General features: G+C 42.7%; 1 protein-coding gene across 1 annotated transcript; it reads left to right on the forward strand.

Moving 5' to 3' along the window:
- On the forward strand, positions 1-7,066 carry LOC134446498 (tripartite motif-containing protein 16-like). The gene is made up of 6 exons (XM_063195865.1): positions 1-635; positions 1,593-1,688; positions 2,187-2,420; positions 2,817-2,862; positions 6,366-6,422; positions 6,546-7,066. The coding sequence occupies exons 1-6, from the start codon at positions 51-53 to the stop codon at positions 7,064-7,066; spliced, it is 1,539 nt and encodes a 512-aa protein (XP_063051935.1). The 5' UTR covers positions 1-50.
- Positions 7,067-15,496: the final 8,430 nt, after the last annotated feature.

Below are 15,496 nucleotides of genomic sequence, written 5' to 3' on the forward strand. Positions count from 1 at the left end.
TCTGCTGCTACTTCTCGGTGTGTGAAGTTGCTGTTTGGAAGATTTACAAAATGGCGTCAGCGTCTTCTCAGGAGGAAGATTCCTTCACTTGTCCAGTCTGTCTGGACTTGTTGGGGGATCCAGTGACTATTCCTTGTGGACATAATTTCTGTATGAGGTGCATTAAGAACTGTTGGGATCAGGAGGATAGTAAAGGAGAATACAGCTGCCCCCTGTGCAAAGACACCTTCAACTCCAGGCCTGTCCTCCGCAAAAACCGTCTGATGGCTGAAATGGTGGAGAAGTTCGGGAAGACCAGCATCCAAGCTGCTGCTCCTGCTCGCTGTTATGCTGGACCTGGAGATGTGGCATGTGACGTCTGCACCGGTAGAAAATTCAAAGCTGTGAAGTCATGTCAAGAGTGTCTGCTGTCGTACTGTGACACTCACCTAAAAGCCCACAATGAACTTGTAGGTAGAAATCACACCATAATCGATGCCACAGGCCAACTACAGGAGAGGATCTGCCCCCGTCATAAGAAGGTTTTTGAGATATTCTGTCGCACCGACCAGAGTTGCATCTGCTATCTGTGTACGATGGACGATCATAGAGGCCACGACACTATCACAGCTACAGCGGAGTGGAGTCATCAAAAGGCAAGTTGTGGCCTCATTGTAATTTTTATAATTTATGGACAGATTCCTTTTCTATGCTCAGCTTTACTAAATGTAATGTACCATATTTAATACGGAGACACTTTTTCCTCATTCAGGTAAAGTGTGTTTCTTAGATAAAAGGTCCAATGTGTCATTCTGTTAAACATTTACAGGCCAACCCCAGTGTCGCCTCTGACCTGCCATACAGTATACTGTGTCATTTACAGGTTCAGAGGCAGCTTGGTTCATGCATAATGTGTATTGGAAAAACACAAAAAGGTTGTTTTCTTTTACATTTAAAATGTTCCTTAAATAATGTAAGGGTGAAATGCCCGCCTGAATGCACAGCAGGAGCTTTGGGAGAAGAAATAATTAGTTTCTTTTTTCTAGGATTTTTTGTATGGTCTTTTTTTACTTTTTGACTTCATTTATGATAGAACAGTGAAGGAGTGACAGGAAACGAATGAGGAGAGAGAGATGTGGAAGGATTGGCTTGGGACCTGGGCTGGAATGGAACCCGGGTCGCCAGTGTAGCAGCCCAGTGCCCTACCATTACAGCCATGGCAGGACCAAATTAATCTAGTTTCATCATCTCAGCCACACTATCTGGCCCTGTAGAGCATCTAAATATAGGACTTGGATTACAAAGAAGACATGCAGTACAATTATGTTTTTTAAAAGACGTTTGGGGCTATTGTGCTTTATTTATGATAGGACACTGACAGAGGGACAGGAAACAAGTGGAGAGAGAGAGACGGGGAAGGATTGGCAGGCTGGAATTGAACCCCTGCATAGTAACCTAGTGCCCCCTACTGTTAGGCCACGGTAGGGCCAGTACAGTTACGGCATGTGTCAAAAGATGGATATCAGCAGATTACTACACTTGCATCCACAGGATGTTCCAAGGAAAGTGTTTCTCACCATGCCTGCTTGCTGCTTTGATCCCTGTTGGTCAAGGAGGGGTTGGGGCAGAGCCAGAGGAGATGCCAGCAGATAATCCAGTTGAAGGAGAAGGAGCTGCAGGAGCTGAGGAAAGCTGTGGAGACTCTAAAGGTGAGAACTGACTAGAGGAGAAGACAATCTGCATCATATTTCCGTCTATGCAGTGAAATAGTAGTTGTGATGAGCTGTGCCATAATGACTAATGCTTTTTGCCAAAATCTCTAAGGCTACAATGTCCTCCCTCACAGCCATAGGCGTGCACAGATAGAGACGAGGTGGTGCTAAATCATTCCTGTGCACACTACACGCCATTGCTCACAACATGGGCATGTGTGTGTGTGTGTGTGTGTGTGTGTGTGTGTGTGTGTGTGTGTGTGTGTGTGTGTGTGTGTGTGTGTGTGTGTGTGTGTGTGTGTGTGTGTGTGTGTGTGTGTGTGTGCACTGACTAAAAATGTCCAGAAGTATGGCTGTATGGCTAACAGGTGTGTGTGTGTGTGTGTGTGTGTGTGTGTGTGTGTGTGTGTGTGTGTGTGTGTGTGTGTGTGTGTGTGTGTGTGTGTGTGTGTGTGTGTGTGTGTGTCGCGCGCGCGCGTGCGTGTATTCTATCAGTCTGGTGCGCAGACAGCAGTGAAGAAGAGTGAGAGGATGTTTGCTGAGATGATCCGCTCCATTGAGAGAAGGCGCTCTGAGGTGACAAAGCTGATCAGAGCTCAGGAGAAGGCTGAGGTGAGTCGAGCTGAAGGACTCCTGAAGCGACTGGAGCAGGAGATTGCTGAGCTGAAGAGGACAGATGCTGAGATGAAGCAGTTTTCACTGACACAGGATCCCATCCATTTCCTCAAGGTAGATATGTGAGACTCTAATGTTTAGAGCATTCATAACATGACTAAACACAGTGTTGATACAGCCCTGTCTATGTAATGCTGACCAAGGGCTTATGTCAGTAGGTGTACCTCACCCTTGCCTGTTAAAACACGACGTTATAAATTTGTGGCTACCAGAATGGCAATGACCGAGTTGTAGTGCATATTATGTCATAGTGTTGTGGTACTATGCTAATTACCGTTCCATAACTATTACAGCATGCCTCAGATGGTACAGCGTGCATTATGGGGCTAGTGTGTGTGTTCCTCTGTGCAGAACATTGTGGCAATACAGTTCTCTTAATGTCCTGCTGGCCAATGGCTCATGTCAGTAGGTCTACCTCACCCTATTTTGTGTGTGTGTTTCTCTGTGCAGAACATCAGTTCCATCCCTGAGAGTCCTTACAGCACGGTTTCCTTTAGTGTGACTGTCAGCCAATGCTTCTCCTTGGAGCCCTTGAAGGAATCTGTGTCTGCACTGAAGATGCAGCTGGAGGAGAAATTAGAGTCAGTCTTCAAGCAGGAAATAGTCAAGATATCTGCAGCAGGTTTGACATCTTCAACACACATCTTCAATAAGCTTTTCAAAGCGACAAGTGTGTAATGTCTTAACAAACATTTTATTCTGTTTATCTTGAAGCCATCACACATGTCCAGATCATCCAGTGCATACAGTGTGAGTATTCAGCACGCGCGCACGCACGCACACACACACACACACACACACACATCCACACGCACACACACACACACACACACACACACACACGCATGTGTGTGTGTGTGTGTGTGTCTGTGCGCGGTCCCATGTGGATGTGTGTGTGTGTGTGTGTACTGTAGGTGTGTCTGTTTGTGTGTATAATGACAGTGTCCCAGATCTCAAAAGTGGTTGGATGTGAGATGCATGTGAGATGCATGTGGTGACTGTGTGTCTCTGTGTTGTTCTGCAGATACTGATCCTGAACTCCCAGTCAGAAGAGTACACAGTAAGGATTTCCTGCCACCAAGTAAGTCATTACCAGGCCCGTCACTAGGTTTGAGAGACAGGTGGGGCTTAGCCCCAGAGGAAGAAAATGCGCAATTTTTTCATCTCACCTGCTAAGGTTTTGTCTATGAATTCATTCACACTCTCCATTCCACCAACAAACTTTAATAAATTGTTTCGGCCATCTGACCTTCTTCATGTTGTATTGAAGTTTGTTGGTGGAATGGACAGTATGCAGGATTTCTTTACACTTGAATGACAACCCCACTGGGATAATATCCTACGCACCTGCCCACCTACAGAGGTGTGCAAAAGCGTCTTCTTGAACAATTATTTTAAGAGCACCATACCGATTTTTAAACACTAGTTACAGTGACTTTTTTTTTAAATTCACATTTTAATGAACATTCGGTAACACTTTATTTTAGGGATACATCTATTAGCACTAATACATACAATGTTAATGCCTGTATAAGTAACTTGTAAGGCATGTACTAAGCAAACGCTAAGGCCTACTAGGTCCTTACTAAGGTTAAATTGGTAATAAATCCCTTATTGTGCAAGAACAAGACATTTGCGAATACATGCCTAACAAATGTTTGATTTTGCTTTGTACATGCCTTATAAGTTACTTATACAGGGACTTTGCATGTATTAGTGCTAATAGATGTATCCCTAAAATAAAGTGTTACCGAACATTCCTTATATGTAAGCTAAACAAAACATTTCAAAATGTTTCAACTGATGAATATTATGTACGGAAGTTGAAATGATTAGATAAAAATACAGAGAGCATAATTTACACAAGGACTAGGAACTTTAAGGAGTTACTAACTGCGCATCTCCAGGAGAAGCAGTGGTCAGGAAGCGATTCATTCAAACAGGTTCCTTACTTGGAAAACTATGCATCCCCGGCAGATATTTGGTCATTTTTACTCCATTAGTAGCTATTTTAATCAGTTCATGTGTGTTTTCAAACTGCTAAGACAAATATTAAAGCTCAACTATAATTTCAAGACAATGTCAAATTGATTTATTACAAGGGAATTGTGAGTAAAAATTGGTACTTTGGGTCTGAACATTTCATCCGTGTAAGTAATCACACTTTTCCTGAGGTGTTTTTAGTCACAAAGCACAATCCTGTACCTGTTTCCCCCCCCGCATAACACATTGCTGTGCACCCTGCTTTTATTGCTGTGCAGTAGGATATAAGTGGCATTAAACAATAAATAAGCAACCATGAACTTGTATTCAGATTAACTTGCCTTCTTGATGGTTCGTATTCAGTGCTTTACTGCATTTGTTTTTGGAAAAATGTACAAAAAAAAAAAATATATATATTTTTTTTTTTTGCAAAATCGTTTCAGGGGGGGCTAATAGTAATGTAGGGGGGGCTAAAGCCCCCCTAAAATAGGCCTAACGACGGCCCTGGTCATTACTGAGGACCTATAACAGCCTCCACAGCATTTAATACATTCTACAAATACTAGAGATGCTCTGATCAGCTTTTTTGGCCTGATAACTGATTACCAATCACCAAAATCATGATCTGCCGATCACCAATAAGAAACTTTCCATTTTTTTTGTAGTCTTTACCACTACACGTTCACACACTCTATCCTGCATTTTGGTTAGGTATTGAATCATCAGTGAATATTGTGAGACTCCTACAGGGGGACTATTCATAGCCTAATCTCATTCTCTACATTGTGTAGACCAATCATAATCATACTCATAATTTGCTTTTGGAACCAGCTTTATCTAGCAAATATAGTCTATTCTTAAAATAGGAAATGTATTTGCCAATCTATCTTTCAGACTAGAAATGTTGGTAATATACAGTATTATTCCATATAATAAGAAACAAATGATTGCATAAAATTATTTAAGATTGAACTGAAATGAAAACAACTGAAATATACAGGAAATACACACAAAACAAAACAATTATCACTTGAAATGAACAGGCACTTTCAAAACTCAGCGCGTCTGTGAAATACTGCTCCTTCACTCTCTCGACTCCCTCTCTGTCCCTCATGTGTAGGCTTCATTTAAGGTGTTTCAGCAACTAAAAACAAATCAACTGGCTCTTCATAGCAATAACTACTTTCAAAATAATAATGTTGAATATTTGTGCTGACGACATGAGGTTGTTGCAGCACCATGTTGATGCAACTCTGAATGGTGAATATACAGTAAAAGGGGAATGTGCAAAAGTTATGTAGAAATGTAATTTTTTGCTTCTGATTTTCAACTATTTCTTTAGAATGAATTATGGCAGAGCAATGTTTCCCTGATACTTAGGTGTATTGCCCCCTTCCCTAGTTGATCATTCAGCTTCATGAATCATTAATCTGAAGGAATAATCACACTTTTGCTGCATTCTGAACAGCTAGAAACCATGTGATAGATTTGTGATTAATACCTGGAAACCACCATTGCAGTAATCAGCACTGCCAACAGGGGGGAACAAATTGGTATGTTGTCCTGGGCCCTGGGTGATAGGGGGCACATAATTGAGTAGCCATTGCATTGTATGTGTTGGGTAGGGGTCCTTTCAGATTACTTTGTCCTGGGCCCAGCAAAAGCTATCAGCAGCCCTGGCAGTAATCAATCCACACTACAGAGTGCACCCCCATCTTTACCTGTCTTTTTCACAGGAGATGCTGCCCTAACAATGGAGATGGGGATGGTGTGTGTGTGTGTGTGTGTGTGTGTGTGTGTGTGTGTGTGTGTGTGTGTGTGTGTGTGTGTGTGTGTGTGTGTGTGTGTGTGTGTGTGTGTGTGTGTGTGTGTGTGTGTGTGTGTGTGTGTGTGTGTGTTTCTGTGTGTGTGTGGTGTCACTTTGTGTTATATGATCTCCACTGCTCTGATTGAATGTGGAGCACATTGTGCTTATGTTTAGACCAATGTGATGTTTTCTGTGGTTTTCTGTCTCAGTCTCTTATGGCCGGGCTCTTATTGCTGACCCAGTTACCAGAGAGGACTTCATGAAGTGTGAGTTGGACACACCCACACCTACACACACACACACACACACACACACACACACACACACACACACACACACACACACACAGAAATAAAACCCTGTTTGTGTCCTTCCTTTTCCTCCTCCAGATTCCTGTCACTTCACTCTGGATCCAAACACAGCACACACATGCCTCCATCTGTCTGAGGGGAACAGAAGGGTGGAGACCAGAAATGAGTACCAGTCATATCCTGATCATCCAGACAGATTTGATTGGTGGCCTCAGGTGCTGTGTAGAGAGGGTGTGTCTGCACGCTGCTACTGGGAGGTTGAGTGGTGTGGAGAGTTTGTTAAAATAGCAGCGTCGTATAAAAGCATCATCAGTAAAGGAGGGGGTAATGAGTGTGGGTTTGGATGTAATGATCAGTCCTGGAGTCTGGACCTCTGGAGCTCCAGCTCCTCTTTCTGGTATAATAACGAACAGACCGAACTCCCTCTAGTGGCCAGCTCCAGAATAGGAGTGTATGTGGATCACAGGGCAGGAACTCTGGCCTTCTACAGCATCTCTGGAGACACAATGACCCTCCTGCACAGAGTCCACACCACATTTACACAGGCACTCTACCCTGGGTTTTATTTAAATTCTCAATCATCAGCAAAGTTGTTGTGAGGCTGCTACCAGTAAATGCTGCTCCTGTGGGTCATTCAACACACACACACACACACACACACACACACACACACACACACACACACACACACACACACACACACACACACACACACACACACACACACACACACACACACACACATTAACATTAACATTAACATTAACATACATTAACATTTGGGCACTTGTGATTTTTGTTTGGGCTAGGGTTGTTGGGGTGTTTAACTATATGTGTCTCATTTCGCTTTTGTAACTGGTGTCAAAGATCAATATAGTAATACAATTATTACTCCAAAAATGTAACACTTGTGAAGAGTAGATGTAAAGCTGGAGAGTCATTTTTATTGCGAAAAGTGAATTTAAAGTCTATATTTGTCATCGTGATTAGGGTTAGTAGGGGTCTTGGGGTGATGTTTTACTCAATGTGTCTCAATGATTAATGTACATGTGCATAATAAAGTAACTTCTGCATAAATGTTCCACTTGTGAGGAGATTCTTTGCTTGCCCCTGCAGGAGAAGGATGACTCGAACCTGCAACCCTGTAACCTTATCTAAACTCTCACCATGGATGTGGACAATGCCCATGGCCAATGGATAGCCATCCAAGTTGTGTGGTTTTATCTAGAGTAGAGAGTAGAGTAGAGTAGAGTAGAGTAGAGAGTAGAGTAGAGTAGAGAGTAGAGTAGAGTAGAGTAGAGTAGAGTAGAGAGTAGAGTAGAGTAGAGTAGAGTAGAGTAGAGTAGTAGAGTAGAGTAGAGTAGAGTAGAGTAGTAGAGTAGAGTAGAGAGTAGAGTAGAGTAGAGAGTAGAGTAGAGTAGTAGAGTAGAGTAGAGTAGTAGAGTAGAGTAGAGTAGAGTAGAGTAGTAGAGTAGAGTAGAGTAGAGTAGTGTAGAATAGAGTAGAGTAGAGTAGTAGGTAGAATAGAGTAGAGTAGAGTATCGTTGTATTGGTCTTTTACCAAGTTTCCATGATGACTGATTGAGAGTACCATTTCCTGACTGACTTGTCCTTGCCCAAGAAGTTAAAAGTTGAAATGATGGAATGTCCACAAAAAGAAAAATAGTTTTAACCTCATAATGTTCATGATTTAATTGTACTTTTACAGAAAACAAAGAAATAAATGCAATGGTGGTAAGTGCAGCTTCTCAGGGCAGGAGACAGACGTAAGAAAGCTGTAAGCCTCCAATCAGCCACACCTGGTCTGGTCCTCAGCAGGTACTTATGCCTCTCGATTAGAGACACCAGGACTCCAGACCTGTAGGGGACGCACAATAGATGCTTCCAACCAGTAGGTTAATTTGTGCTCTTCAACTGTAGGTGGTGCAAAAGAGTTGTGTTCGTATAAAGGGTTAAATTGGCTCTTACACTCCGGCCCCTAATTGTATGGAGTGTGACTGAAATACAATTACAGAAACGTAAAAAGAGCCTTTAACCATACCAAAAATAAAGTTCTTTACCAAATAAATTATTATTTTAAGATTAAACAAGATTGTTACATACTTTAACAGTTGCCAGGATCTACCAGGCAGACTTTTGTGATGGGCCATTCAAATACTGTCTTTGTTTTGTTCTTCAATGAATGTACCAGCCCACTTCCATCTTCAAAACTTCCAGGACTTTGGGGGACTGCTCCATCCAAATCAAGCTGATGTCTTCTGTTTTTCTTCGGATCCATCCATTGTTGCAGTTCTTTTAACAGCGGGAAGTATTCTTGGGTCCACATCAAACGGGCAGCTTGCTCTTTGGACACTAGGTGGCGCCATTTCCAATTTGTCACAATTCTATAGAGAATGTATGACTACTTTCTCTTCCATTTCCAGGCTTTCAACGTTTCGTTTCTGGCCACCAAGTGTTGCTTTGTGGGCTTGCATCTTCAGAGCAGCTTCTCTGCTCTGAGAGTGTGTTTTGCAGATTTCTTTACCTCTTCTTGTAGAGATCTACAGGACATTCTTAAATTTCAAGAGTCAAGCTACTGACTTCTTACGTTTCAGCCAATCTGAAAATGTGACAGTTTTACAATTTGGGCATTCTTCATTCTGAGCATCAATACTCAGGATAGTGACTGTTTCTTATCTTTTGGTCAGCCATTGGGCTGAGCTGGGGATCCATTGGATAGACTGGCCATTCATCATATGGTCTGCAGAGAGAGGTTGGACCTTCTATCCATTGGCTGTATTGGCTGCATTGGCTGCGTTCTGTGAATTGTGACATGTCTGGGTGTGATAGTCGATGATGGACAACGAAGGTGTGGAATTGTGAATGATCATTGGCAATGCATTTCAGAACTTCCTGACCATCATTCCAATGCACTAACCTCTCAAGTCCAACTTGTAGCTCTATCCCGGGCATTTTATCCATTTTGACTTCAAGCATCGTAGCGGAGAGCTCCATTTTGGGGCCTCTCAACTGTTTCAAGGGAGCCAATCTTCCTTTTTCAGTCGTGGAGACGCAGACGTCACTCTGGCTATTCTCCATCCCCAGGTAAGTTGCAGTGATGTAGTCATATTCACAGGCATTTGAGAGGCAATGCAGTTGAATGCGTGTCGTTTTTTCAAAGTGTTTTGGGTTGATGCAGCAAGTTACACTGATGTCACTCAGCTTCTCCAGACTGGATGTCCACTCTATCCATTTCTTGGATGTTGTGGCAGGAACAGGGTCATCCCAGCTATACTTGCCATTGCATAACTGCTGGAGCATCTGCAGGACGAGCAACAGGACTGGAACTAAGAAGCTGAGTGGGTTGTACACTGCTCTAGCAGGTATGCCCCTTCGAGTAAGTGCTTTGTGTTTCAGTGGGACCTTGAAAGCATCATTCTTGATGTACCTTTGTAGCCCAAGGGCCTTCGCCATTGGCAGTTCCTTTTTCTCCAGGTCAAGCGTTTCCACATCTTTGTTTCCATCCCTTTTTGATTTTCCTGCTTTTTCCTTCAGGCCGAGGAGGCGGTGTTCTGCTGAGATTTTGTTTGGCAGGACTTGGTTTTCTCTTCTGAGAGGTAAGTCTAGATGATGGTGTCCATCCTTTAGCACAACACTGTTGTTCATGGTTTTCATGTATTTCTTGTTTTTTACAGACATTCCAGGTTTGTCTTTGAGTGCTCTTTCACCGAATTCTTTGTTGTAGTGATGATGAATCGTAGGCTCCGCTGTTCTGGCTACTGAGATCCTGTTGCACTTGACTGCTGGACAGTTGGTTGTGTCTTGACCACAGCCTCTAAGAGGGCCACAAACGAGCCACCCTAAGTGTGTTCTAATGGCAAATGGGCCCCCTTGCTCACTATTAATCACTTCCAAGGGCTCCATGACATTGTGAGCATTCAATCCAATTAATAATTCAACTTTGGCATGGATGTCTGGTAGTGTCACTTTTCGTAGATATGGCCATTTTGAGAGGTCTTGTTGTCTAATCATGTTGTTCTTTGACACAGGCATTTCCTGTTGTGTGTAGGCGTCTGGTAAGGTAACAAAGTCAGACCTGTTAAGTCCAGCAACTTCAAGTCCTGTGACTAGGTACGAGGGGATGCATTTCTCTCGGCTCATAGTGTGCAGCATAATGTTGGTTTTTCTTCCATCAATGTGCAATTTTGACATTAGCTGTTCAGTGCAAAAAGTAGCAGAACTGCCTGAATCAAGGAAAGCATATGTTTCAATTATCTGATCACTTTGGCTGCTTTTTACCTGGATGGGGACGATGGGAAGTGCACATTCTGGCTTACCGGCCCCGATATGGCCACAGGATGTTAAGGCAACAGGTTGGTCAATGTCATGGTCAGCAGATGGTCTCTGTGTGTCTGCATCTGGTTTTGTCTTTTGTTTACTTTCTAAGTGTAGAAGGCTTGGATGTGGTTTCTTGCATACATCACATGTGAGGCGCCTTGTGCAGTCCTTGCTGATGTGTCCTTTTGCAAGACATCCAAAGCAGATTCCATTTCTCCTTAGGAAGTCAATTTTGTCCTTATTTGACTTTTTTCTCAGACTCGAGCATTGTGCAAGTGTGTGCGGGCCATTGCAGAATCCACAATGTGGTAGTTGGTCTATGGTTGTGGCAAAGCCTCCAATAGATTTGGGCTTGGGTTGAGGTTTTGATTGGTTTGCGGTCTGAGGGCTATCTGTGATGTTGCCAAATACTGGGTCTGAGTGGATACGGACTTGTTTTTCCAGGAACTCAACTAGATGGGGGAAATGTCACCCTTTTGTTTTGAGTTTGCATGTCTGAGGCCACTGTTCTCCATCTGTCACGGAGTCTATGGGGAAGTTTGAAGACTATGGCTTTGAGGTTTGATGCCAGGTTCAATTCGTCCATGTATGTCATACTTTCCATTGAATTGCTACAACTTCTGAGGAAAAGTGCATATGCCTGCAATGCTGTGGGGTCTTCTGCTTTAATTGGTAACCAGGTAAGGGCTTTCTCTATGTATGCATTTGCAATTCTATATTCATTGCCATAATTTTCTTTCAGCAGACGTTTAGCTGTTGCAAAACTGGTGTCTGAGGGCAAATGCTGACAGCTCTTAACGAGTTCTTGAGCTGCTCCCTTAGTATACTGCTCAAGAAAAGACAATTTGTCTTCACTGGTCTCAAGTTTGGACTCTACAATTTGCTCAAAAGACAGAATAAATGATTGGTACTTCATTATATCACCTTCAAAGGGCACTATGTCACGTTTTGGCAGAGCAGCAATTTGTTGTTGTCTTACCAGAGACTTTGTGATGTTGCTGTGGCTTTCCAGGATCGTGTGGAGTTGATCAGGCTCCGCTGTTCCCTGTGAAGCTTGAGTCTGCTGTGCCGTTGCAGTAGGTGGAGGTGGAGTTGGAGTTATTTGGGTGTCACATATCTGTACTGTTTGTCGACTTGGTCTGACGGGGGGTGCAGTAGTCTGTTGAGCCATTGTTGTATGTTTGGGTTGTGGCATGTTGGCTTCGGCATGTTGCTGTTGAGGTGCATTGACTTCAGTTTGTAGAGGGATATGGAGAATGATGCCAGATGGTTCCAGTTGTCTTCGACTTTGGTTTTACGCAAGGTGTCATGGCAATGTCTTTGAAGTCCAGTGTATCATCTTTGTCTATTTGTAACTTTTCAAAGTACTCATTCATTCCGTCCAAGTTTGTTGAATCAGGATTTTCTTCAGCAGATTTGAAAAAGGATATTTTGGCTGATGCTGCGTCCAACTGTGTTTGTATGTCCTTCTTCTTTCTTAACAGTTCCTCTTGTTCCTCTATAGCGTGTTTCTCATGCAGTGCTTTGGCTTTGAATTCAAGTGATTTTCTTTCAGCCTCTGCCTGTATGCGTGAAGACACTGTGCTTTTTACAGATGGGACAGAACGGCCTTTACTTGATGTGCGAGATCTGGGTTTTCCTGCTGCTGATGCACTGTCTTCAGGCCTGATGTCATCAGTAACTTCAGCAGGCTGGTCATGGATCTCCTCTTTGGCCGTCTCTCCGATAGGTTTCAGGTTGGCCCACCATTGTGAAAGAGAGGAAAGGAATTCTGTTATCACTGTCCATTTTGGTTCAAACCACGTTGTTGTATCATTCTCACATTCTTCTTCATTCAATAAACACTGATACTTTGCGTGTGCTTCTTTAAATTCATTCAGTGTTGTGTTGTAAATGGTCTCATTTGCTTTGAGTTCGTCACTACAAGCGGTGTCTTTCATTAATTCTTTAATTATGTTCATGCGCCTAGTCAGCTGGCGAAGCTTGACTTTTCTGGTTGTGCGCACTTCTTCCAAAGTTTGTTTGGTAATTTCAACACCATCTGAGACATCAACATCTTTAACTAAAATTTCTTTTATATTTTCTTCATTCATTTTAACAAACTAGGTCAGCCAATTGGGCCCTCAAAACGTGAACAAAAAATGATTCACTTCTTTCAATCTTCTTATCTTCTTAGTGTTTTCATAAATGTTCTTAATTCAACAGAAAAAGTTCCATATCCATTCCAGGTAAGTAACAGAAATCCTCTTCATTCACAGGCAAGTAACACAAATCTTCTTTTGTAAGTAAAACAAATCTTCTTCTTTTGCAGGTAACGGAAATCCTCTTCATTTACAGGTAAGTAACAGAAATCCTCTTCATTTGCAAGTAACATAAATCTTTTTCAGGTAAGTAACAAAAATCTTCTTTTTCAGGTAAGTAATATAAATCTTCTTTTTCAGGTAAGAAATGTAAATCTTCTTTTGTAGATAATGAGGCTTTTTTGTACTTGCCTTTGTTTGTTCAAGGTTTCCAAGATGGCCGTCCTTTGTTTGCTTCCATGTGCTTTCCAAACAATTCACTTCTGAGTTCCAATGTTCTTATAGTCCATGATTCCAAAGTAATTCGAAAGCAAAGTCCATTTTAGTCCAAATGTTCCAAGTCTTGAAGTCCAGTACTCCAAAGGGCAGCTTTCTTACTTAAATGTATTGGTCTTTTACCAATTTTCCATGATGACTGATTGAGAGTACCATTTCTTGACTGACTTGTCCTTGCCCAAGAAGTTAAAAGTTGAAATGATGGAATGTCCACAAAAAGAAAATAGTTTTAACCTCAAAATATTGAGGATTTAATTGTACTTTTACAGAAAACAAAGAAATAAATGCAATGGTGGTAAGTGCAGCTTCTCAGGGCAGGAGACAGACGTAAGAAAGCTGTAAGCCTCCAATCAGCCACACCTGGTCTGGTCCTCAGCAGGTACTTATGCCTCTCGATTAGAGACACCAGGACTCCAGACCTGTAGGGGGCGCACAAGAGATGCTTCCAACCAGTAGGTTAATTTGTGCTCTTCAACTGTAGGTGGTGCAAAAGAGTTGTGTTCGTATAAAGGGTTAAATTGGCTCTTACACTCGTTTATTGATCCCAGGGGGAAATTAAGGTGTCAAGTAGCATACACACATAAATAAAGACATTGCCCACAAGGCATAACACACATAATTACACATAAAATAATCATATATAGCTTACTGTTGCATACATTTTGCCAAGGCATCTCTCTCTCACTCACTCACACACACACACACACACACACACACACACACACACACACACACACACACACACACACACACACACACACACACACACACACACACACACACACACACACACACACACACACACACACACACACACACACACACACACACCAAAATATAAAGTGTAAAGTGTCCACAGTGTTAACATGTGCCAAGTGGCACATATAAGCCAAGACAAAGTGGCCATAAAGTGTCCAGGAGTGTCCATAGTATCTCTGTCTAGTACAATGTCCATATTATTCCTTGGAAAAAGGATGGGGGGGAGCGTGGGGGTCGCCCCCTGTGTCACTCCACACACTCTCTCTCTCTCTCTCTCTCTCTCTCACACACACACACACACACACACACACACACACACACACACACACACACACACACACACACACACACACACACACACACACACACACACACACACACACACACACACACACACACACACACACACACACACAAGCAGATGTGCATTCTACTGAAGAGGAGTCAAAGGGTAAAGAGTCCAGGTAGATAAGTGTGCAGGAGGGGGATCTGTTATGCAGTCCAGTCCCCTATAACGATCTCTCTTTGTGTGTCCTTCTGTGCGATGTTGAATAGCTGGATGGCCCTGGGCACAAAGGACTTCCTCAGCCTGTCTGTCTTGCAGGAGATGGCGCGCAGTCTGTGGCTGAACAGGCTTCTCTGGTTGTCGAAGACTGGGTACAGGGGGTGCTTGCAGTTGTCCAAGATAGAGTCCAATCTGCTAAGTGTCCTCTTGTCAGCTGTGGTTGTGAGGGCGTCCAGTTCTGTGCCTACCACAGACCCGTCCAGCATCTCTCTTCCTAATGCTGCCACCCCAGCATGCCACAGCTATCTAAAACCCTTGCTCGTGATTGGACACACACACACACACCAGGGGAGGGGTGAAACTGTTTTTCCCCACCAGTCACTGTGGCTGGTAGATTCTAAAATCTACCAGTCACTCACAATTCTTACCAGTCACCATTTTTAACAGTTCATATTCAATCGTTCCAGATATTATAATGTCAAATAAGATAATTTTCTGATCAATACTTTTGTTTCAGAGGTCATGAATTCAGTTATTGTGTTGCCAATAACTCTTTTCATTACCAATTTGCTTAAACCATTGATGTTGGATGTTGCGTATAATTCAGCATTAACCTGGGCGCTTATTTAATGCTTCTAGTCAAAGGGAAAAAACTCACCTGCCAAGGTGAACAGTGTGAATAGTGGTGTCAACAAAAATTGTTTCGGCAATGCAATAGAATGCGGGGCATGGACAATTCAATTCAAAGCGGCAAGTTCCAGAATTGATGCGGCAATTTTTTTAAGTTTCAATTACGTCCGTGGATATTTCAGGAGCAAATGAATGTTAAATTAAATAAAAGCACTGCAAAGCATTGGAAATAGCAAGACTGA

This window comes from Engraulis encrasicolus, chromosome 3 (genome assembly GCF_034702125.1).
Source record: "Engraulis encrasicolus isolate BLACKSEA-1 chromosome 3, IST_EnEncr_1.0, whole genome shotgun sequence".
Taxonomy (NCBI): domain Eukaryota; kingdom Metazoa; phylum Chordata; class Actinopteri; order Clupeiformes; family Engraulidae; genus Engraulis; species Engraulis encrasicolus.

Coding starts and splice junctions, on each gene's coding strand:
- LOC134446498 (XM_063195865.1), top strand. CDS start 51: ATGGCGTCAGCGTCTTCTCAGGAGGAAGATTCCTTCACTTGTCCAGTC. Junction 1,689..2,186: donor AAGCTGTGGAGACTCTAAAG/GTGAGAACTGAC, acceptor GTATTCTATCAG/TCTGGTGCGCAGACAGCAGT. Junction 6,423..6,545: donor CAGAGAGGACTTCATGAAGT/GTGAGTTGGACA, acceptor TTCCTCCTCCAG/ATTCCTGTCACTTCACTCTG.